Here is a 25,035-nt window from a genome sequence, read left to right as displayed (position 1 = left end):
CCCCCCCCCCCAAGGTGAAAATAAGGCATCCCAGCTGGGTCCAGGGAAGGCTAAAAGGATTTCAGAGTGTGAGAGCTCTTAAAGGCTATCTTGTTGTTTTTACTGAATTGCTCTGCACCAGATAGGTACACATGCAGCTAGAATTTTTTAACCTGTGTCTAACATGATTGGTGAAGTTAAATGCAGGCTGTCTGCAATCTTGTATGTGTTGAGTAGTGATTAAGCTCATGTAATTGCTGTTTAGTATGTCAGCAATTCTTGACAATTGATAAACTTTTTTTTGGTATGTCATGCAAAAAAATACTAGAAATAGTATTTCTCTTCCAATAGAAGTTTATCTTTTGGTTTCAACTAAATCCAGGCCAATTGACACAGGCTAAGCCACAGAGAAAGCACTTTACATCCTACATTTTTTTTCTATTCCTATGATAGATTGGTTTATTGATTATTTATCTATGTTGACAACAATATTAAAGAATTTCTTCATAACAGTTCAGAGTATAATCAACTACTAAAATATGAGTTGCAGATAATAAAGCCCATTTTATTTAGCACATGGAGGGTGCTACAAGGGCAGGGAGCAGGGATGTGCTCCTGGCCCAGCAAGGATGGCCTCCAACAGTTCTCCACTCCTCCCAGACTCTCCGAAGCCCACCGCACTGCTCCTGGGAGTAGGGACAGCAGCTCAAGCCTGGGGACGCAGCTTATGAGTTTGGAGGTACCTGGGCCTACACCCTTCAGAGACCTTCTCTGTCGCTAACACGCCAGGACCTGGAGCTGCCAGCCTGGGGGGTCCTCTTGTTGTGGAGCAAGGGCTCATGTGGACTATGAGGACTGTTTCCTAGCTTTTTTAGTAGAGCAGGGGGACAGGAAAGGGAGAGTGACACAGTAACCTGTACACATACGTACACAACACGTGTATAAAGCTGAACTTTTTAACAGTAGGCTTTTAGATGCAGATAACCGTTCCCATTCCATAATGGGAAAACCATTCCTGGTCCATAATGTAAAGGTGCAGAAGGAGGTGAAAGCCCAACACTAACAGCATGTGTTTGAGTCAAAGTAAGGGCAGGGTGCCAAGCAAGAGAGTGGGAAACAAGTCTCGGATCCACTCCAATTTGGACTTGATTGAGGGACTTTTTTAAAGGGGAAGAACAAAGAGGCTGGGATTAATCATCAACTTGTGCCATTTCTTTTTTATTAATATGTGATTTTTTTTAATTGAGGGATAGTTGATATAGAGTATTATATAAGTTTCAGGTGTACAACATAGTAATTCATAATTTTATAGGTTATATTCCATTTATAGTTATTCTAAAATATTGGCTATATTCCTTGTGCTGTACAATATATCTTTGTAGCTTATTTATTTTGTACATGGTAGTTTGTTGCTTTTAACTGCCTACCCCTATCTTGCCCCTTCTCTCTTCCCTCTCCCCACTGGTAACCACTAGGTTACTCTATGTGACATTTCTTTTTTTTTCTTTTTTTGTAATTGAAATATAGTTGATTTACAATATTGTGTTAGTTTCAGGTGTACAGCACAGTGATTCAGTTTTATGTATGTATTTTTTCAGATTATTTTCCATTATAGGTTATTGCAAGATATTGAATATAGTTCTCTGTGCTATACAGTAAATCTTTGTTGCTTATCTATTTTGTGTACAGTAGTTTGTATCTCTTAATTCCATACTGTATGTGACATTTCTTTTTTTTTTTTTTAAATTTTTGGCTCTGTTAGGTCTTCATTGCTGTGCACGGGCTTTCTCTAGTTGCAGTGAGCAGGGGGCTACTCTTCCTTGCGGTGTGCGGGCTTCTCATTGCGGTGGCTTCTCTTGTTGCAGAGCACGGGCTCTAGGCGTGCAGGCTTCAGTAGTTGTGGCACACGGGCTCAGTAGTTGTGGCTCGCGGGCTCTAGAGCACAGGTTGTGGTACACGGGCTTAGCTGCTCCATGGCATGTGGGATTTTCCCTGACCATGGCTCAAACCCGTGTCCCCTGCATTGGCAGGCGGATTCTTAACCACTGTGCCACCAGGGAAGTCCTATGTGACATTTCTTTATCATAGTTTAAGGAGTCAGGATGTCTCTATTTTATGATTCTCAGGCCAGGTGGTCCATGGTTCAGGGGTCTGTTAGCTCGTCTTGTGCTGGAGAAACAACCTGAGTTTGTATGTTAATGATGATATCTACAGCAGCAATTTTGGTACATTAATGATGTTAACAATAGTAATCTTAGCCATCTGACTCTAGTTGATTAATGTTCAGTTAGCACAGGATTGGGGTAAGAGGTGACAAAGAAAGGAAATAAAATTTTAGATAGAATAACTGTAAACTCAGTAAGGGAACTCTGTTTTAGGGGGACTTGGTTTTACTCTGTAGGACGATGGTGAGGATAGCACCACACTTCTGAAGCCCCAAGCCCCCATCACCTCCTGGACAGGCCCCTATCTGCAGAAGAGGCAGCCTCTGGTGTCAGGAGGAGCTGCTGGTATAGCACTGGCCCAGGTGCTCCTCTCCTTCTCTTACCCATCTTGCAGGCGCTAAGTCCCTGCAAGGGCAGGCGGCAGAGGCCCCTGGCTAGGCTCAGGCAGATTCCATCCTACATTTATAATGTATTTGTAGCTTTGTAGTTAATAAATACAGCACTTTGAGTTTGATGAGATATTGTATATGGTGGTCTCTAACACGGTGCCTGGTAAGCCAGAACCCGTTTGAAACAGATACCTACTAAAACTCACTTAAGTAAAAAAGGTGTGCTTATTTTGAGGATTCCGGTATTTCATGCCACAGTCAGGTGTCAGGGTCACTGTTCATGGTTGTGTGGGCTAGGGTCTGCATAGCTTTTAGTAGGAGTACAGCAAGGCCTTAGCAACAGACTGGAACTAGAAACTAAATCACTGTCAGCCTCTCTCTCTTTGCAGACAAAATGAGTTCTGTAGATGTTAATTTTTCCTTAATCATAGCTTATCTTTTGGAATAGGGGAGTACCCAGATTTTGGTGGGCTTAAAAACATCTAATTGGCTTTTTATGAGAAAGGAAAAGTTATTACATGATGGTTAGAATTGACTGAAGGTCTCCCATCCATAATCTATTCCTGTATTTGTTATCAGACATTTTCATCCTGCTTTTCTTTTTTTTAATAAAGATTTCATGATCAGCAATCCAAAGGAAAATATAATATTGTTCCATGTTCACTTTTTCTTCACTATGCTTTTGTTTGTCCATAAGAAATACAATTTTTTCTCTCTGCTATTCCTTTTTTCAGCCCCTTCCTTTTCCTTTCATTTGATATGTCTTTAGTCTACAACATAGAGGAAACCTTCTAGCAGGATGAAAACATAATTTTGTGAAAAGGTAGATATTTACCACCATTGGTATGATTTCTGTTCTTTGGAAGTAAAGACCATGCTTGAGCCCATTCTTCTCCTAGTGGGTTTGAACTGGCTGCTGTTCTCTTACTGAATGTCGACATCAGTCACCGTCTTTGTCTTTTCTAATGGGAGAATTTTTAAAGTCATATGATCATAAAATTAGCTTCTCAGTCTTGATCCTGTAAAAGTAAATTAAGGTTTGAACGATATAAGATAGTTTAAATATTCTAATGCCCTGAATTGATGTTTGTTTCATAATATGTTTGCCTTGTTTCCTCAGCTGTATATTGAGTTCATTCACAGCAGATTGGCTTTTAAATTTCCTTTTGTATCCTGTTTTGACTAGTAGTGCTGAGTCTTACTAATAAGTATAATAATAGATGCTGAAACTTTTCATAGCTCTGCATCTGAGAAAGACATTGTTGAAGATGTCATATTTTACCTCTAAATATTTCAGTATGAATCTTCTAAAAATAGAACATTTTACATAACTACAATAACCATTATCACACATAAGAAAATTAATAATTCCTTAATTTCACCAAAGTTTCAGTCTATATTAAAATGCTCCCAGTGTCCCATAAATGTTTCTGTAGATTTTTTTTCCCTGAACCAGGATCTTACCAAGATTCAGACATTACATTCAGTTGTTCCAGCTCTTTAGTCTTTCTTTGTCTCTCTCTCTCTCTCTCTTTTTTTTTAATCTAAATGTTTGTCTCTCCTTTTGGGTGATTTTTCAAATCTGCTCATTCCTTCTACATTTATTAACTGGCTTCTTTTTAGGCAGGAGTAGGGTGGAGGGGTAAAGAAAAACTTCGCTTTGACTGAGTGCTAAATAATTTAATATGTAAACAAATGGATAGGTGAATTTAAGAGCTAATTGCAGAAGCAGTACTTACATAAATCCTACATTTAAAGTGAAAGCTATGTTGTTGAAAGAAAAACCTCCAAGAAAAGCAAAAGGCTATACAAGACAGAAAATGTAAAGATGTCCAGGTTCTCAGTAAATCATATTTATATAGTCGCAATATTATAAACATGACTGACTTCCAGTCAACCTTGGTAGCTTAAAAATAGTTTAAAAATTAATATAATAGTTATCAACTTTCATGGTAGAGTTTAGAAGGTAGAAGGGGTATAAAGGGGAGAAGTGAAGGGAAAGATAGAAGTCCTAGTATCAAGAGAGATATTGTCGATAGTTGATGAAATAAGAAATATAGGGGTATAAGTATATTAATTAAAGTTATAAAGAGGTTATGCAGAGGAACTAAAAATAATGATGTAACTCTACTGTAATTTGGGGGCAGGAGAATGGACTATCATCCTTATCTATTATAATAGGAAGTCAACACGTTGTCCAAAATTTGATATCTTAAGAAATGATGTTAATTTCTACAACTAATATCTGTCCTTAGGCTAATACCACACTGTCTTAATTACGCTAACATCATATAGTAAGGCTTGAAATTAGGTAGTATAAGTCCTTCAGCCTTGTTCTATTTAAGGATGGCTTTGATTGTTCTAGGTCTTTTACCTTTCCAAAGTCCTGCAAAGATTTTTACTGGGATTACTTTGAATCTGTAGATAAATTTGGGAGGAATTGGCATCTTAACAATAATGAGTTTTCCAATCCATGAACATGGTGTCATTCTTCATTTATTTAGGTCTTCTTTAATTTCCCTTTGCAGAAGTTTTCAGCATACAGGTTTTGTACATCTTCAGTTAAATTTAATTCTAAAAGAAGATGTGGTATGTATATATATATATATACACACACACACACACACACACACACACACACAATGGAATACTACTTATCCATAAAAAGAGAAAAAAGATGAAATCTTGCCATTTGTGACAACATGGATGGAGGGCATTGTGCTAAATGAAGTAAGTCAGAGAAAGACAAGACCTTATGATTTTACTCATATTGTAGAATATAAACAAATAAAAACAAAATAAATGAACAAACCAAAAAAAACAAACATGTTGATAATAGAGAACAAAGTAGTGGTTACCAGAGAGGAAGGGGCCGGGAGGAGAGGTGGTGGTGAAATGGAGAAAGGGGATTAGTTGTATGGTGATAGATGGAAACTAAAGTTTTGGTGATGAGTACACACTGTAGTGTATACAGAAGCAGAAATGTAATGTACATGTGAAACATATAATGTTATAAACCAATGTTACCTCAATAAAAGATAAATTTTAAAAATTTAATCCTAAGTATTTTTATGCTATTACAAATTAATTTGCTTTCTTTATTTTCTAATTATTTGTTGGTAATATATAGAAACATATTTGCCTTTTGTATATTGACCTTGTAGTCTGTGACCTAATTTCACTTATTAGTTCTAAAAGTTGTTTTGTAGATGTCTTGGGATTATCCATGTATAGGGTCATATTATATGCAAATAAAGACCGTTTTTCTTCTCCCTTTCCATTCTTTATGTCTTCCCTTTTTCTTACATCATGACCCTAACTATACCCCCCAGTATAATAATGAATTGAAGTGGTAAGAACAGAAATCCTTGCTTTGTTCCTGATCTTGGGTAGAGAACAGGTCTTTCACCCTTGAGTATTATGTTACTTATAGATTTCTGTAGATGCCTATAATCAGATTTAGGATGTTCCCTTGTAGTTCTATTTTGTTGGGGGCTTTTATCATAAATGGATGTTAATTTTTTTTTGCGGCTATTAAAATATTTATATGGTTTTCTCCTTTCTTTTCTTAATATGGTGACTTATACTAATTGACTCCTGGGTGCTTGAATCAACCTTGAATTCCTGGAATCAACTCCACTTGGTTATGATTATTATCCTTTTCATATATTATTGGGTTGAATTCCCTAAAATTTTGTTAAGAAATTTTGCATCCATATTTGAACATTATAAATATTAGTCTGTAGTTCTGCTTTCTTGTCTGGGTTTGGGAATTAGGGTTACATTGGCCTTAACACATGATTTAGGAAGCATACCCTCCTTCTCTATTTCTAAAAGATTCCAAGTAAGATTGTTATTTCAACAATTCATAATGAAGCAGTCTAGACCCGGAGGGAATTTTTTTGTGCAAAGGTTTATGAATTTGATGTTTTTAATTGATACAGGGGTGTTCAAATTTTCTATTTTTTTAGTCAGTTTTTCTCATTTGTTATCTTTCAAGGAAATTTTTCCATTTCATCTAGGTTGTCAAATGTATTGACATAAAGTTGTGCATAATGTTGCCTATTCTCTTAATGTCTCTAGATTCTGTAGTGATATTCCCCTCTTATTTTGATTTTGGTAGTACACATTTTTCTTTATCAGTTTATCCTAGAGGCTTATCAGTTTTATTGACTATTTCATTGAATCAGCTTTCATGATTTCTTTGTTGTTTTAGTTTCTATTACATTGATTTCTGTTCTTCTTTCCTTCTACTTTGGGGTTTCTAGTTTTTTAAGGAATGAACTGAGATCACTAATTTTAGAATTTTTTTCCTGATATAAGTATTTAAAGCTATAAATTTCCTCTAAACACTGTTTTAGTTGCATCCCACAAGTTTTGATAGATTGTATTTTCATCATTCCACTCAGAATATTTTTTTAATATAAATTTATTGTTTTATGGCTGTGTTGGGTCTTGGTTGCTGCGCGCGGGCTTTCTCTAGTTGTGGCGAGCAGGGGCTACTCTTCATTGCAGTGCAGGGGCTTCTCATTGTGGTGGCTTCTCTTGTTGCAGAGCACAGGCTCTAGGCGCACAGGCTTCAGTAGTTGTAGCACACAGGCTCAGCAGTTGTGGCTCGCAAGCTCAGTAGTTGTGGCACATGGGCTTCGTTGCTCCACAGCATGTGGAATCTTCCCAGACCAGGGCTCAAACCTGTGTCCCCTGCATTGGGAAGTGGATTCTCAACCACCACGCCACCAGGGAAGTCCCCAGAATATTTTTTAATTTCCCTTCTGATTTTTTCTTTGACCATGAATTTCTTAAAGTGTGTTGTTTTACTTTTCAAATGTTTGGGGTTTTTCTAGTTTTCTTACTGTTAATTGATTGCTAATTTAATTCCATTCAAAGAACGTATCTCGGATTTCAGTCTTTTTAAATGTATCAACGCTTGTTTTATGACCGTAGCACATCCTGGTGGACTTACCATGTGTACCTGAAAATAATGTGTATTCTGGCATTGTTAGGTACAGTGTTCTATAAATGTCATTTAAGTCAAGGTTGATCACGTTCAGATCGTCTATGTCTTCGTCTGTTTTTTCTAGTTATATTGGTTGCTGAGAGAAGGATGGAGAAATAGGTATACCTCTAATAGCAGGTCTGGTAAAGTATTAATTGCAAAGGGACATGCATTCAAGTCAAGAAGAATTTGTTACTATATTTTATAACCTACCACAGGGTTCATTTTAATTATTCTTTGTGCTTTTGTATATTTTTAAAATTTTCTGTAATAAAACCTTAAAAACCAAATCATCTTTGGTAGTGATGTCAGAGTTTAGGGAGTGCATGCCACATGCTATACCAGATGTAGGAAGAATATTTAGGATTGCTATTTGTTTATGTTCACCTTATCATTTAAAAGGTTCGATGGCACAAATGTGCAGTCTGAGCATATCTTAATTTATATTGTCACAATAAAAGATTTCCTCCCTCCTTTATTAGTCTGTAATAATAACCACCATGGTATAAAAGCGTCAACTGTAGTGCTCTCGATGTGTTGTGTTTTCTCACTCCACTACTGTGAACCCATTGAATCTGTTTTCATTTTTTTATCTTTATCAAAGGTTGAATTAATAAAGGGGAATTTACAAAGTGTCGGACTTACACTTCGTCTTGTCCAGTCAACTGACGGGTATGCTGGGCACGTCATAATTGAGACCGTGGCCCCAAACTCGCCTGCTGCAATTGCTGATCTTCAGCGGGGAGATCGACTGATTGCTATTGGAGGTAATTATGCTGATGTGCAATATACCTGACATTTACAAAGAAAACCAGAGAACAGATGTGGGGGTTTTTCCTCTCTTCTTTATTTCTTTTTTTTATTATTATTTTTTATTTTTGGCTGTGTTGGGTCTCCATGGCTGTGTGCGGGCTTTCTCTAGTTGCAGCAAGCGGGGTCTACTCTTCGTTGCAGTCCATGGTCTTCTCATTGCAGTGGCTTCTCTTGTTGTGGCTCACGGGCTCTAAAGCACAGGTTCAGTAGTTGTGGCACATGGGCTTAGTCGCTCCATGGCATGTGAGATCTTCCCAGGCCAGGGCTCGAACCTGGGCATGTCCCCTGCAATGGCAGGTGGATTCTTAACCACTGCGCCACCAGGGAAGTCCCTCTTCCTTCTTTATTTCTATAAGCACGTTACTTTTACAATGGAAAGAAAGTAATAACTATACTATAAATAAATACTTAAAAAATTTGAAACGCATCATTTTAGTTCTAATTATAAATCTTGAAAATATTTCATCTTTAGACCATTTTCCTCCTACTTCTATTTTTTTTTTTATTGAATGTGAAAGAAAGGGCAGGTCAACAGTTATCTTTCTGTGTGGCCACCACCATTACTACTCTGAGCCTAAAACTGACAATGTTAGCACTACTGCCCCCATCACTCAGGACTAGATAATTAACAGGAGAGTGAGTCCTTGTCTAAAAGGGCACACCTGAACTGGCCTGTGGCCCCATATTGGTTGCCCCTTATTGTTCCTGACTGGGCAGCCATTTGTTAATAGATTGTCATTCAGAGTGCAGCCCAGATCACTGTCACTGGCAGAAAAATGTGTCACCTGCATGCCTTCCTATCAGTTGGATTGATAACAACAAAAACTCTCTATTGTTAGGCAGATTATTTGCTTGCATGTTTATAAATAAGCAGTAAGACTCACTGTGGACATCAGTGGGGGAGAAGTCCAAACCTTTTCAGACCTTTGTAGTACGTGACCCACCCATTCTAGGCTTGTCAAGAGATTTCTTGAGCCCATGGTTGGTTACAATTGAGCTTTTAAAGGCAACATGGAATATTCTCTCACAGCTAAAACAACAAATAACAAGGTAAATTAGTTCCTAAATTAAGGAGCAGTTGTCTTTGGTTACATGTTGAAGAAACTCTACCTTTAATTCATATCCATCATGACAATAAAATAATGAAAATTATTTAATTGCATACCTGGAAGCCCCACTAAGTCAATATTTCACATGGAAATCCCTCTGATTATGTCATAAACAGTGCTTTTCAAACTCTCTTGTGTATTCCAATCACCCAGGCATGGTGTTAAAATGTGGATTCTGATTCAGTAGACCTGGGGTGGTGTTCCAGGTTCTGTATTTCTAACAGGCTCCCAGATGATGATACTGGACACTTAGGATAATAAGGCTATAAAATAAACCTCATCTGTGACGTAGTTATTTAACATAAACATAACAGTTATCCCTCAGCTAAAAATCATAATTCAGTATGAATTTTTTATATGTATACATATACCCTGTTTGGTTTTACCTACAGCATAAAATTGTTTTCTTTTTTACATCCTTTTATGAAAGATTTTTGTTTTCAATTATACAAGTAGTAAATATCTGTTATCAAAAATAAATAAATAAATCCAAGCAATATAAATACAGGCAGGGTGAAAAAGCAAAAGTCATCTCTTTGTGTCTAACATTTGTAAAAATAATAATATTCATTGAGATATGGGGAGGGTATGATACACATTCTTTTTTTTATAGCTATACTTTATTTGTATGGGTATACAACATTTTAAAAACATTTAGTGGGCTTCCCTGGTGGCGCAGTGGTTGAGAGTCCGCCTGCCGATGCAGGGGACACGGGTTCGTGCCCCGGTCCAGGAGGATCCCACATGCCACGGAGCGGCTGGGCCCATGAGCCATGGCCGCTGGGCCTGCGCGTCCGGAGCCTGTGCTGCGCAACGGGAGAGGCCACAACAGTCAGAGGCCCGCGTACCGCAAAAAAAAAAAAAAAAAAAAACATTTAGTAACAGGATTGGTGATAATTGAAATAAGATTGGCAAAATGTTTGTTATATTTAAGCTCAGTGATGGAGTTCATTTTACTATTTCCTCTGCTTTTGAGTATATTTGAAATATTCCAAAAGAAAAATAATCCATATTTGGCTGAACAGTCCCAAGAGGCAGATGTTAAGTCACAAAGAATGAGTTTAGATTGAGCCGAAGTTTTTTGCCTACCTCAGATCATTAGATGGACTTAATTTTTATTTATGTCAAACTACAGTTGCTGGTTCATAGTGTGGTTAAAGGGAAGCAGAAGAAATTAAGGCTGGATAAATCATGAAGTCATACTAGAAAGCTCTGAATTTCAGTATGAGTTTGTAGGCTAAAGGTTTTTGAGCCAATGTTTTAGGAAAACTGGGGAGCAATATATGTTTGGTGATTAAAATAGGGAAGATCTAAGTGAGGGATCATAGTAAAAAGCTGTTTATTACTATAGTGGAAGCCAGTGGTCAGGAGGATCTGAAAGGAGGAGGAATGAAAATGGACTGGAACTCTAACAGGATTGACAGCAGACTGAATCTATCTAGGGAGTCAGCCATCTCCATGATTCAGATCGGGTTAACTGGGAGGGTGGCAAATTGATTCACATAGTAGTGAGAACAGGAAGATGAGAAGGTCAAAGAGAGGTTTTAACTTCACTGAATTTGTAGTATCAACGAAACATCCAGGTGGTGATATCCAGAAGTAGCTGGGAATGTACGACTAGAGTGAAGAAGAGGGGACGCCAACCAAAGAAAAAGTTGACAGTTGAAACTACTGAAATGGGTGTAATCTAGGGAGAGAACAAAAAGGCAGAGAAACTAAAGAAAAAAACATGGGAACATTTGCATACAAGGGACAGATATAGGTGGGGGAAAAAAGAAAGCAGAGATGATCAGAGCCAAATTAGTACAGTGTTGTGAAAACCAAGGAAAACAAGGTTTTAAAGGAGAAGAAGGAAGGGAATTAAGATTTTAGCAAGGATAATTGATAGAGCAGAGTCCTGAAGGGGACAGGGAGTAGGATCCAAAGTACAAGGGATACTTCCTCCTCTAAGATGGCTTAATCCTGAAAATGACTGGCAGGGAGGAGAGGTGGCTTCTTACTGATCTTCAGTATATAAGGTGATGTCATCTACAGAATAAAAGAGAGCAGGAAGGGTGGGTTTCAGGGGAATAAGAAAGGTTTGAAGCTGGTGTTTGGAGACTTAGTTGTTTAGAGACCAATCAAAAGAATGCTAAAGCAGCACTGAAAGCCTTGCTGCAGATAGATGGTATAACTCGGGAGTTGTATCCAGGTGATAAGCTCAGGAGCAGGAAAGGGAGATAAGGGGCCAGCAAAGCTGGGGATCAGAAAGACAGGTAGATGGTAGAAGAGGAAAGGGCTGGGGCAAAAGAATAAAAAAGCTTGATGTGAACACCACTGAAGTCTTGAACTGAGGTTGGGGAGAAAAGCAAGTGGTGTCAGGAGACCAGCTGGACCATGAGAGCAAAGGAGGAATGACTGGACATGGAAACTACCTCAAAACAGATTCAGTTAGCAGACAGGATTGTTAGAGGTGGAAATAGGAGATTGTGATCAGAGGTTAATTTCCAAGTAAAAGATCTTTGATGTGGAAAACTTCCAAGTGATGACCAGGTCTAAAGCATGGTCTTGCCTGGGCAGCCAAAGTAGGAGAATATAGAGGTTGAGGAACTCTGAAGTCAGGTTATTAGATGGGGCTGATTTACTTTGATTTATTTAGGATGGCCTTAAGACCTTTGGAAAGCAAAGACCCCTTCTCACCTTTCTGTAACTCCTACAGAAAGGGTTGGCTTAGGTAAGTACTGTTTTGGAGAGGGTAGGGAAAAAATAGAGCCTTTAAAAGATACACCTATCCCTAGAAGAACACATCAGAAGCTTTGATTGCCTCAGGAAAGGGACAACACGTCTGGGAGATAGAGGTGGAAGGGAGATTTTTCACTGTACATCTTTCTATACTTTTTGAATTTTGAACTAATTGATGTAGCACCTGTTAGAAAATAAAATGAAAACTTAAGATACTGTTGATATAGATACAGATAGTAAACAACTTGTTTAACTTTAAAGCCTTCCTATTATGCCTTCCTTATTCTTTCTGGTCCTGAAAAAGACTAGTTTGATGGGTAGGGCTAATGAAAAGAATCTGTAAGAGTCCACTATTCATAATAGTATTGGGGTGGCCAAAAAGTTTGTTCAGTTTTAAGTGAAAATAAAAGACATTTTCACCAAGACTTTTATTGAACAGTGTATTCACTAACAGAACAAACTTTTTGGCCAACCCAATATTTTGCTAAGTTTATTTCAAGCATTGGTCTCTTAATTTGAATCATTCACCTTACAACTTGTAATCCCTGATGCATTTTACAATTTCCCTTAATATAATCACAGTTTCCCATCATTTTAAGCCTGATTTAACCGTTAATAAAATCCTTTTCAATAGGTCTCACTCTGCTCACTTCAGTTCAAACTGAGGAATAATGTCTTTTAAACCTAGGAAGGAATGGTAAACAATTAGGAGTTAGCAGCTTGACACCCTCCTCAGGATTTTCATGTCATCATCTGGTTTGAAAAGGTAAACATTTCCAGGACATCGGAGCAGTCAGGGTTTAAGAATCAGTACACTGATGTATCCATAAACCTGTAAGATACTTTAGAGGTTTCACTATTACTTTTCCATTAGTTAAGTAATCATGAATTAATGGCAATTACACTTAGTGAATTTAGGTAATTTTTACTGCAGTAATTTACATGTTTCCCATTTAATATCTTAAAACAGGTGTGAAAATCACATCTACACTGCAAGTGTTGAAGCTTATCAAGCAGGCTGGTGACCGAGTCCTGGTATATTATGAAAGGCCTGTTGGCCAGAGTAACCAGGGTGCAGTGCTGCAAGATAACTTTGGACAGTTGGAAGACAACTTTCTGATAGGCCCATGCCAACCAAACTATGAAGAGGAAACAAGTGGGTTGGCAGTAGATGCTGAAAACAGAGACCTGGATTCTGAATTTGAAGACTTAGCAAGTGATGTGAGAGCACAAACTGAGGTCAAGGACGAGGCACAGTCATTAAGTCACAGTCCCAAACGTACTCCAACAACACTTTCTGTTAAACCCCTTGGAACTATATCACCAGTTTTAAACCGTAAATTAGTTGTAGGAAGTTACCCACCACCCCCAAAACTTCCATCCAAAGAAGAAAATAAGCCCTTGGCCCTAAAATCTTCTGAGATAACAGAACCAGCACAAGTGTCAAAACCCACCCAAGGATCCACTTTCAAACCACCTGTGCCACCACGACCACAAGTCAAAGTTCCTTTACCTTCTGCTGATGCCCCAAATCAGGCAGAACCAGATATTCTCGTTGAAAAGCCAGAGAAGGTGCTGCCACCGCCTGCTGCAGATAAACCTGCTGAAAAGCAAGCGAAAAATCTGGATCACGTCGAAGAAGCAGCTACAGCTAAGCAGTTTCCAGCAAAGCAAGAAGTGGCAAAAGATTTGACTTCAGAAAGTTCCTGCACTCCTAAGGACAGTTCAGATGACCATCAAACATGGGAGTCATCAGAAATTCTTTATCGTAACAAGCTCGGAAAATGGACAAGAACCAGAGCCAGCTGTCTCTTTGACATAGAAGCCTGCCACAGGTACTTAAACATCGCACTGTGGTGCAGGGATCCTTTCAAATTAGGGGGTCTCATCTGTTTGGGGCATGTCAGCTTAAAACTTGAAGAGGTGGCTTTAGGATGCTTAGCTACATCGAACATGGAATACCTTTCCAAATTCAGACTGGAAGCCCCATCACCTAAGGCCATGGTCACGAGAACCGCGCTACGTAATCTGAGTATGCAGAAGGGGTTCAATGACAAATTTTGTTTCGGTGATATTACTGTTCACTTCAAATATCTGAAAGAAGGAGAGCCAGACCACCATGTAGTTACTAACTTAGAGAAAGAAAAAGAACTCCATTTGGTCGAAGAGGTTTCTGCCCTTCCTAAAGAGGAGCACTTTGTTGGACAGATGGGTTTAACAGAAAATAAACATAGTTTCCAGGATACTCAGTTCCAGAACCCAACTTGGTGTGATTACTGTAAGAAAAAAGTTTGGACTAAAGCTGCTTCCCAGTGTATGTTCTGTGCTTATGTTTGCCATAAAAAATGTCAGGAAAAGTGTCTAGCCGAGACTCCTCTTTGTGGAGCAACTGATCAACGGATAGACCGGGCCCTGAAAAATCTCAGGCTGGAAGGACAAGAAGCCCTCTTAGGCCTGCCCCCTCGTGTTGATGCTGAAGCTGGGAAGTCAGTCAACAGAATGACAGGTTTGACAAGACATATTATCAATACGAGCTCTCGTTTGTTAAATCTGCGTCAAGTCTCTAAAACTCGCCTTTCTGAGCCAGGGACTGATCTAGTAGAACCTTCACCAAAACACACACCCAACACATCAGACAACGAAGGCAGTGACACAGAGATCTGTGGCCCAAACAGCCCTTCTAAACAGGGCAACAACACAGGAATAAAATTAGTGAGAAAGGAGGGTGGTCTGGATGACAGCGTTTTCATTGCAGTTAAAGAAATTGGTCGTGATCTGTACAGGGGGTTGCCTACAGAGGAGAGGATCCAGAAACTAGAGTTCATGCTAGATAAACTGCAGAATGAAATTGATCAGGAGTTGGAACATAATAATTCCCTTGTTAGAGAAGAAAAAGAGACAACCGATACGAGGAAAAAATCACTTCTTTCTGCTGCTTTGGCTAAATCAGGTGAAAGACTGCAAGCTCTAACACTTCTTATGATCCACTACAGAGCAGGCATTGAAGATATTGAATCTTTAGAAAGTCTGTCCTTAGACCAGCACTCCAAAAAAATAAGCAAGTACACAGATGATACAGAAGAAGACCTTGATAGTGAAATAACCCAACTAATAGACTCTCAGCCATTCAGTAGCATATCAGATGACTTATTTGGCCCATCTGAGTCTGTGTAACAGTCTGTTTAAACTTTCTAGTGATTGAGGAAAAGTTGCATCTAAAGTACCACAGATACAACCACATTTAAACCCTCTTATTATGCACTTTGGCCTGCTTCTTCACAGTTATTTGCTTGTGTAAGAACTAGAGTGGAAAAGGTGGTTTTCCAGCAAAAACATGATCAGCTCACTAAATTGGTTGTTTCAGATTGCATTTATAGCTATGCTTTTTGGGTTTATACTGGGAATTTATTTTTACTAATTTATTTTTAACTTTTTCTAATTATGTAATTATGTAAGCTGACTTTTTGTGTTTATGTAGGTGTGATGTCTCATTGTGGTTTTTTTTCCTTCCTCTTCCTAGTTTTTGAATTAGTGTTAAATAGGATACTGTCCAGATTCTTGAAATATTTTCATTTCCATCACAGTTATAACAACAAATTTGCTGCATGCCCAAATTGACAACAGCAATCATTGAGGGAACAGGTTTTGAATCGTACTTTGTGTTATGAAGTTTGTCATATCTACTTGCTTGAGATTTTTGTTATTTTGGCGTTTGGGGGAGTGCTTTTTGTTTTGATTTTGCCAAATGTAACATGAAAGCCGCAGCTTTAGTTAGTTATGCTGATTTAGTAAAAAAAAAAAAAAGTTTTACATATATTGCTTGTTTTTTATGCTTTTGTGAAATTTTTTTCTAAAGCTTATGTGCAGTTTAAGTATAGTGAGAATATAGTGATTAATTTGAAGAGCTTGCATTGAAAAACAAAATGCAACAGGGAATAAATACAGAATGCAGTTGGTCAAGAATTTTGAGAGGATGACCAGATTACTAAAACAAACAAACAAAAAACAGTAACCAGCAGGATTTTGAAATATAATCTTTCAAAATGTTGACACTTGCCTTTCAAATGGAAGTACTAAACATTTATGATTATTTTTCATCTTCAGTTCTCCCATAGGAAATAAAGCATGTAGATATTTGAAGTTTCAGAGGACTGTTCTTAAAATGCCCCTGTTGATATCTGGTTTGGCTGTTTTGTTTTAGAAAAATAGTCATGCATGAGAATGCTGTAAGGGAGAGGAATCATGCAGAATAGATTTATTGCTTTGTCTGACATCCTACAGGCTTATCCTATGTATCATCCTACAGGCTGATCATTCTGAATGCTTCTGTAGTTCAGACTGTCTTATTAAAAAAAGAAAATTACACAGCGTCAATACATAGGAATTGGAACCATTTCTCTTAAAATGAAGGTCTAGTCTGATACTCAGGCCATCGTGTGGATCCCAGTAACACACGACTGAGGGAAAACATGTGAGCGTGACCTCTGTTGGTATACCATAAAAGTTTTGGCCTTTTATATGTCTATAAAATAGATATGTACATGTTTTTCCCTTTTGTAGGTAACTACTATGATAATTGCTATATAGTGAAACTGACATGAATTTAAAACTAGATGGTGGCAGTTTTTATGGCTGGCAGGAAAAGGCATAGTATAATAGTAAGGATTCTGGCCCAGGTCTATAACCCAGGACTCCATACAAGAGTTTAAGTTCAAGCTCTTCTGTTAGCCATTAGTGAACTGTGTAACCATAGGCAAGCCACGAAAGGGCTCCATGCTGCAGGCTCCCCAGCTGTAAAGTAGGAATAAACAAAATTTATTCTACCTCACAGGATTGTTGTGAGGAAAACAACAGCATAACTGCAAAAGTTTTCTGAACAGTAACAAGCTATTGAAATAAAAGGGTTATATGGATGATAAAAACATTTTTATGGGTAGAAAAGCCATTCCACTTTTAAAATCAATAGTTCTCATTCTTGCTATTTTATTATTAAGTAAAATATTAGGAAACTAAATACCTTTCTTGGCCAAGTTTATAACAAAAATATATCTGTGTATACCCCCCATTTTTGTTTAAACATGCTTGCATTTCAACACTGCTGTAGAAGTCTTTATACACCAAATTCACTCAAAGCTAAAATGTTGTTCTGTAACAGTAGCTTGAAACAATCTTCCCAATGTAATAACCAACTGTCATCTTATCATAAAAAATCACTTACCACTGACAACCTGGAAGGCAGAGTAAGTGGCTGGTGGTTTTGGATTATACCATGAAGTTTTAGTGACATCCAAGCATGCTGCTGAAACTGATGCATTTGAAAGAGCTGTAGAAATAATGCAAAACTTTGGTTTCATAAAAATCTACTCATGTTTTAAAAGTATTTAACTCTGTAGAACCACAATTATGGAAAGCTCAGTAATGCTGCTAATGATATTTGTAAAATGTACCTTCAATGTAGTGCAATATTTTTCTATTTACTGGGAGAGGCAGTAGAGGCATCACAGTTGTAGTTTCGTGCAAGGGGGGCGGGCGGTGGGACACGCCAATAGCCTAAGGAATAGTAAGGTATAAGGCTTCAGTGAAAACAGTTGTATTATATCACATTCCTGATGTAATCTTTCTGCCATGCTATGTTATCAATAGCTAAAAAATAATATTAAATAAAAACTACCACAGAAAACAAGAATATCTTCATTTGATGTCATCTAAAAAAGGTGACTGCTGCATCTCTATGGAATTATTGCCTGGTATAATTGGGCCATGAAGATAAGTTTAACAAAGTCCGCTTTTGCTAAACAAAATTGCTATTCTGAAAATTGTCTAAAAGCATTAAATTTTGGTTTTACTATTTTTTTATGCTGTGACAATCAGATTTATGGATTTGCCTCTGCTATCTAATAGTAATTGGACTAAAGTATATTTGCTACATTGGTATTTAGATGAATTATTAGGTTAGACAGTCAAGCTGAGCAATATTTTAGCATTTAGAATCAATTCATAGGCTACATTTCTTAATATCAGACCTTACATTCTTCAGTATCAGAACTAGTTAAAATATTATGTGGCCATTTTATGAATTTAAGAGGAGAAAACACATGCTAAAAATTTGAAGGTACTGTCAATTCTAAATTTAAGTATTGTTGAATTTTTTGAAAGGCAGTTTGAAGGTATTTGGCTCTTACTAATAGTAAGATAATAAAATCTCAAGTCCCCTAAAAGTGAATAAATTTAAAATCACTTTAATTTTGAAATGTATTGAGTTTATTTCTAAATTGAGACATAACAGCTTTCCTTTAAAAACAGGGTTGGGGGAGGTTCCCTTAAGCCTTTTTAAGCCATGAATCCATTTTAAGATCTGTTTAAAACCATGGATTCTCACCCCTGAAAGGTGCACACATGCGCACCCTAAGTTTTATGGAACTTCCAGGGGCCGTGGACCTACTGTGTCAAGTGGCTGCATATCATAGTTATTTTCATCAGATATAGTTATCTGTTCGTAGCCATCAGGAAAACAATACAACTTTAGAGATGCAAGGATAACTTACTGGTTGGTTCCACACTGACACCATGTGGCTAGTTACATACTTCAAATTAAAACAAATTTTGCAAAGCCAAAAAGTATGGTTCAAACTAGTCTGGAGTAGATTTTACCTGCTGCCTGCAAGCAAAGAAGAATAGTTTTTAATTGAATACCCACAGTTAAAACAGTACCTTCTTACATATTTTATTCCAATGATAATATCTGGTTAACAAAGGAATACAACAGGCACAGTAGTGTTCAGAAGATTTATTAAGTAAACTAGCTAAAACATGACGTAGGTGGATACACTTAGCAGTCAAAAGAAAGAATTGAATATTCATCACTACCTCATTAAGCTTTTTGTATCTGTTTTGCCAGGTACAAACATAAAAAACACCTCTGCTCAAAAAATAAATGTTCAGAGAGCTGTGTGTTCTTTGTTCTGATACACACATAAAAAAAAAAAAAAAAAGCTTTTCTTTCCATAGTCTTGCCAATCCCAGAATACTGGTCATATAAAAGACCTTACAATTTTTTTCTCCTTCAGATACAACTGATACCTTTTGCTCCCAAAACAGTTCTGAAAAATATGTATCTTTTATATGATCTCTTGGGATCACCAGCAGACATGGCTGCCAGTCATTCTTGAAGAGACTGAAACCTTGCAGGCAAAAATAAAAGAGGGATAAGTTACATGGTATTGGGAGTGAGGAGAACCACAAACCCCGCCAGAGAATTGATTTGCAGCACGTTCTTTTTTAAGGCTCTCCCCTCCGGAAGTAGAGAGCAGTCCTGCCTTTTTACTTTAGCCACAGAAGCGCCTCCAGCAAAGCAGAGTCCTTGTGTAAGTCGCCCAACGCAAACACGAGTAGGACGCTTGTTTGCTTCCAACACATGCACTTGAAAACCAGACTTCAGATCAAAGCCCCACAAAAAAAGCTTCATAAAGAAAATGGGAAGTATTAGCTACTTTCTTAGAGAATTATAAGGTTGAGGGGTCCTTCCAAGTTAACAGGAGCACAATTTTAGCTTAACAAAGAACTGACATTAAGTAGTTTTTGTTTACGATTACAGAACTACAGAATGAACAAGTGTTATTTGAGACATTCCACACTATCTTCATATCTCATACAAAACTCGATGTAAACTAACAATGTTCACTAACACAGTACTTGCTATCACATCGAAAAGGCACATCAATGTCATCATGCTTAGAAAAACTACATCACACAGCACTAGGTGATACAGTATTACATAGACATTTTTAGATGTTTGGGTTTTTTCCTGCCTGTGAAAGGGGGTGTGCCCTGACCACCCCATTATTTTTACCTGTTTTCCTAACACTATTCAAGACAATTTCATTCCTTCTTCATCTTCATGTAAAATTTGTTTTCACATTGATGTGAACAACGTTCAGAAGTCTAAAAAAATAATAGTTTCAAACAACTCAAAATTAGTAGATCCCTAGAAAACACTTGGATGACTTCCAGCTCAAAGATAATTATAGTCTGATTTTTTCACATCACAGCAGCTATTAGCCTTTTAAATTTCTTTTCTAAAACCTGAGCTAGGTGTTGATATATCTCATCATGCTTAAACAACCCTGACAGTATAAGTAAGGTGTATCTATCCTCAATTTTCTGTCATCTGGTAAGACAAGTATATATCTGAAAGGGAAAGCTTCTAGTTGTTTATAACTATACTTTTGGGTGCTTTTCTCTACTTTCAGAACATTTACTATTTTACCCTTATTGGCTTTTATGTTTGTTGCCAACCACATGACATGTAAACATATAATTTACAACCATCTGTTTCCAGGTAGGTGATTACATAGAAAACTAATGCCTGCTGAGATTCATGGATAAATCCGAAAGATGACTGGCTCAAGTTCTTGTCTTCTGCATCTGAGAAAACTAGCTTTTAACTCATGAATATACTGACAGTACAGTTGACCCTTGAACAACACGGTTTGAACTGCACGGGTCCACTTATATGCAGAATTTTTTCAATAAATACAGACTGTAGTACTACATGGTCTGTGGTTGATTGAATCCAGAGATATGAAACCATGGATACGAAGGGCTGGCTGTAAAGTTGTATGCAGGTTTTCGACTGCATGGGTTGTCGGCATCCCCAAACCCTGTGTTGTTCAAGGTCAACTGTAATTACAAGTTCAGTATCTCAACATTCAGTGTCACTATATAATATATGCCATCTTACTTGATTCTGTTTTTCAGACTTCCTTCTAGTTCCTCATTATTGGAAGTGTCTCGGAGATAATGCGTGCTTTAAACACTCATTACCAATATTCAGAAAATATATAAGACTTTTTTGCCCAGGTGTTCGTGAATGTAAGTTAAAAAATTATATTGGATTTGGATTCAAATATTTATAGATTTACACTATTTCGTCAAAATATATTGTATAATATTTAATAAAATCAAATACATAAAATAAAGTTTTCAACACTATTTATACAAACCCCTAGAAAAGCTGCTTTTTCTTTATAAGGCTGTTGGCAATCGATCATAACCATGGAAAAGAAAACCTTTGGTTGTTTTACTCTTTCACCAGGGATGAGTGGTATCACTAAGACAGTTCTGGATGAGTCATTTCACTGGAAACACTGTTTTATACAATTAGATACTTGGATGACTTCTGAGGGTCTCAGTCACTTTCAGATTCTTCATCCTCACCTATCGGATACGACTGGATATTATTCTGAGTATACATTTTTGTTTTAATGGGGCAGTTGTGATCCATGAGGATAGCCTAAAAGAGAGCAAAGCACAGATATTAACTTACTGTTTCATAAAGAGAAGATAGTCTTACCCTGTTTCTAAGGATTAGTAGTTTGAAAACTACATATAGTACCACCCACTATCAACCAACCAGTAATTTGGTGCAACTGCCAGGTGCCTTCCCTAGAAGGCCTGGCATTCTAAACTGAAAATTCCAGGCAATAGGAAGCAGCAGCAGCAGTCTGCAGTATTCCCATTATACCTGCCAGGAGCTGTAAGTCAATTTGGAGGAAACTGTAAGCTATGAAGAAAGAGATATGCAGGTTAGGTTTAGGTTTTACTTAGAATCTTTGAATTAGGGTGGGGGGATCCTGGAGGTCACCCAATGCAACTTCACAGTGGTAACACTTAATAAGGAGGTCCTCCCTCCTTAATGAGGCAAGCTCCCGTGTTAAAAACATCCCTGAGGCTAGACTAAAACCTGTCTCCATGTTTCTATTTGTGGATCAAGTTCTGATTCCAGCCGTCTTCACAGCCTGCCCTTACAATATTTTAAGACCACGGCCATGCCCTTAGATTTCCCTAGACTAAGCGTCACAGGGCCCTTATCTTTTTAAAAATGGCATTTCAGAAGGACCTCTCCCCAAATCCTGGCTGGCCTCCTTTTGCTCAAGTGTATTTTAAAAAATACATTCCTGGGCTTCCCTGGTGGCGCAGTGGTTGAGAGTCCGCCTGCCGATGCAGGGTACACGGGTTCGTACCCCAGTCCGGGAAGAGCCCACATGCCGCGGAGCGGCTGGACCCGTGAGCCATGGCCGCTGAGCCTGCGCGTCCGGAGCCTGTGCTCCGCAACGGGAGAGGCCACAACAGTGAGAGGCCCGCATACCGCAAAAAAAAAAAGAAAAAAATACATTCCTCTGATGTACATAAAAATCTTGTGCACTCCCTTATTGTTACTGAAAACTTTCTTAAAGGTCAACTGATCCTCAACTGATAAACATCCTCAGTTGATGCGCACTGTAGTCATCAATCCTCACGAAAGTGTACAGACCAAGCACGTAGTCTGAGTGTACAGCTGGGGTTTATCATGCCAGGACTGTGCTAAGCATTTTCAATGCAATACCTCAACTTCACAATAACCCTATGTGGTAGCTTGATAACCCTCCGTGTAGGCGCAAAGGTTAAAGAACTTGACCAAGGGATGTACAGCTAAATGGGGCAGATACGAGCCCAGGCAGCCTATGCCAAAGTCAGCTCTGGCGATGCCCCACAGGACAGCAGGAGTGTAGAGCACAACATCAGCTGCAACTGAAATGAATTCTCTCATCAAGAACGTCTTTCAGAGTCTTCCTCCACGTAAACTATTCCCTCCAGTGCCTTTCTGTGCAGTTTGAAAATCTAAATGGCAACAGTTATCTGGATTAAAATTTATCTTCTGTTGGCCTATTGCAACCTATCTTGGCGCTTGTTAGCTACACCCAGTTCTTGTCCCACAGATCTGATAAGCTGCTATGTCTCCACTCAAGTGCTTAACCCATTTATCATTTCCCAAGAAATGCTAAAATGGTCTGCTGTGTGGCATGTTAAGATAAGGACTTCCGGGGCTTCCCTGGTGGCCCAGTGGTTGGGAGTCTGCCTGCCGGTGCAGGGGACGCGGGTTCGTGCCCCAGTCCGGGAGGACCCCACATGCCGCGGAGCGGCTGGGCCCGTGAGCCATGGCCGCTGTGCCTGTGCGTCCGGAGCCTGTGCTCTGCAACGGGAGAGGCCGCAACGGTGAGAGGCCCGCGTACCGCAAAAAATAAATAAATAAATAAGGCCTTCCAGGACCCTCTGAGTTAGGCTGCCAGCTCAAATTGTCAGCTGCAAATTTAACTCTATTTTTTTGATTGTGCTTCTTGCCAAGTGAATTGATACATGGACTTCATAAAGAGCTCAATTTCTAAAAATAAGTAATTGAGGCAACAGACACTGTATACCAGGACCATTCTCCCCACGTGGGTGTGTGCTCGTAACACAAAAGGTCTAGCCACCAAAGAGCTCGATGTCTTGCCTCTCTGGATTAGTGATCCTCAAAGAAATGTGCCTAAGAATCACTTGAGGGGGCAGGTTAAAAATGAAATCCCCCGTCCCTACCCTCACATGAGGGTGAGAAACGCGCTGCGAGAAACACCGCCCGACTTACGTGGCATTTTCTAGGGCACAGTAGGGTCACATGGCTGACAGCAGCTTACTGGGCACCTACCAGGTGTGTGTGTCAGTGCCCTTAAGGTCCTCTACCAGCAACTTAGGTACCTCACTGCACACCAGTGACAGGTTCCATAGGGTTTGCAGGCGGAGTGCTCACTGTGGGTTAAGTGCTCAGGGAAAGCAATGTGGAAGCGATGGGGGTGGACTTGAAGCTTGAATGATGGAAAGGATTTTCACAGCGAGGGAGTTGGGAATGAGCGTGGCAGAGGTTATTTACCAAACGAGACATTAAGTAAAACAGCCTGCCTCCCCACCAACCCCCCCACCCCCTATCTGATGATGAGGCACAGGGAGATGTTCACGGGAAAGCCCAACCGGGGCCAGACTGCAGGGCCCCGGATGCCAGGCAGGGGCCTTGACCCCAGGCCCACAGGCGGCGAAGCAGGCTTGGGAAGGACGGCCATCATTCTACCTTATCACAACTGCCTTCCGTCCCTTGGTTGTCCACCGTTATACCTAACGGTATGTACATGTAGACGTAAGGACCTCTGGAACCTAGCACTGGGTATGTAATACAGACTCAATTAAAAAACTGCATTGCAAGGGAAGTTCAGTCAGACCAGTTATCTGGCATCATATAGACTTAAATAGAATTTATCAATTAACCAAACTGCATTTGTTGATACTACCTATATCAGGTTAAGAAGTTTTCTTTCTTAAAAGATCATCTGTTGCTTTTAAAACCTAGCTTACTGGCTTCTGAACCTCTTTTGAAAGATTTATTGTGCCATAGTTGTTTTTTTAAGTTGTACATGATTAAGCCAGATGGCATCTAATAGCCCAAAAGTGCCACGAAAAGAGGGGCATGAACAAGATCAAGTGGGTAAGTCAAGTGCATAGGGGATGCGTGCAGAGTGGCCTGGGGAGCAGCCTGGTAATCAGAGTGGTGCTCCGTGCACTGCTGTGTGGAAAAAGGTGTGTTTGACTCTGGACTGAAGAAAAAGTAAAAAAAAAAAAAAAAGGGGGGGGGGGGGGGGCATTTTCATCTGAATTCAGGGCAATGCATGGTTCCTGAGAGTTGAGCCCTGGTCCTACCAAATGCCTGGTTTCATATCAGACACAGGAGAGTCAGAATTTCCAAACTGGTAAAAACATGCTGGACCAAGTGAAGTGTAAAAATAACACAAATACAAAGCTGGGACAGTGAAAAAGTAAAAGCATTAGGGCTTCCCTGGTGGCGCAGTGGTTGAGAGTCCGCCTGCCAATGCAGGGGACACAGGTTCGTGCCCCGGTCCAGGAAGAGCCCACATGCCGCGGAGCGGCTGGACCTGTGAGCCATGGCCACTAAGCCTGCGCGTCCAGAGCCTGTGCTCCGCAACGGGAGAGGCCGCAGCAGTGAGAGGCCCACGTACCGC

General features: G+C 39.1%; 2 protein-coding genes across 6 annotated transcripts in view; one reads left to right on the top strand and one right to left on the bottom strand.

Moving 5' to 3' along the window:
* Positions 1-18,022, top strand: part of PDZD8 (PDZ domain containing 8) — a 98,691-nt gene extending 80,669 nt beyond the window's left edge. For all 3 annotated transcript variants that reach the window (XM_027112704.1, XM_027112702.1, XM_027112703.1), the window contains 2 exons: positions 8,134-8,296; positions 13,143-18,022. In XM_027112704.1, the coding sequence (XP_026968505.1) occupies positions 8,134-8,296; positions 13,143-15,346 (2,367 nt within the window). In that variant the 3' untranslated portion in view covers positions 15,347-18,022. The remainder of the gene's footprint in view (positions 1-8,133; positions 8,297-13,142) is intronic.
* A 922-nt stretch (positions 18,023-18,944) lies between these two features.
* Positions 18,945-25,035, bottom strand: part of SLC18A2 (solute carrier family 18 member A2) — a 38,657-nt gene continuing 32,566 nt past the window's right edge. For 2 of the 3 annotated variants that reach the window (XM_027112705.1, XM_027112706.1), the window contains one exon: positions 18,945-21,464. In XM_027112705.1, the coding sequence (XP_026968506.1) occupies positions 21,360-21,464 (105 nt within the window). In that variant the 3' untranslated portion in view covers positions 18,945-21,359. The remainder of the gene's footprint in view (positions 21,465-25,035) is intronic. The other variant, XM_027112707.1, reaches the window with a different exon arrangement.

The sequence above is a fragment of the Aethalodelphis obliquidens genome, unplaced genomic scaffold (assembly GCF_003676395.1).
Source record: "Aethalodelphis obliquidens isolate GAN/ISIS:26980383/991018 unplaced genomic scaffold, ASM367639v1 scaffold11, whole genome shotgun sequence".
Lineage (NCBI taxonomy): Eukaryota > Metazoa > Chordata > Mammalia > Artiodactyla > Delphinidae > Aethalodelphis > Aethalodelphis obliquidens.
The sequence above is the reverse complement of the archived record's forward strand: the minus strand, read 5'-3'. Positions and strand labels throughout refer to the sequence as shown.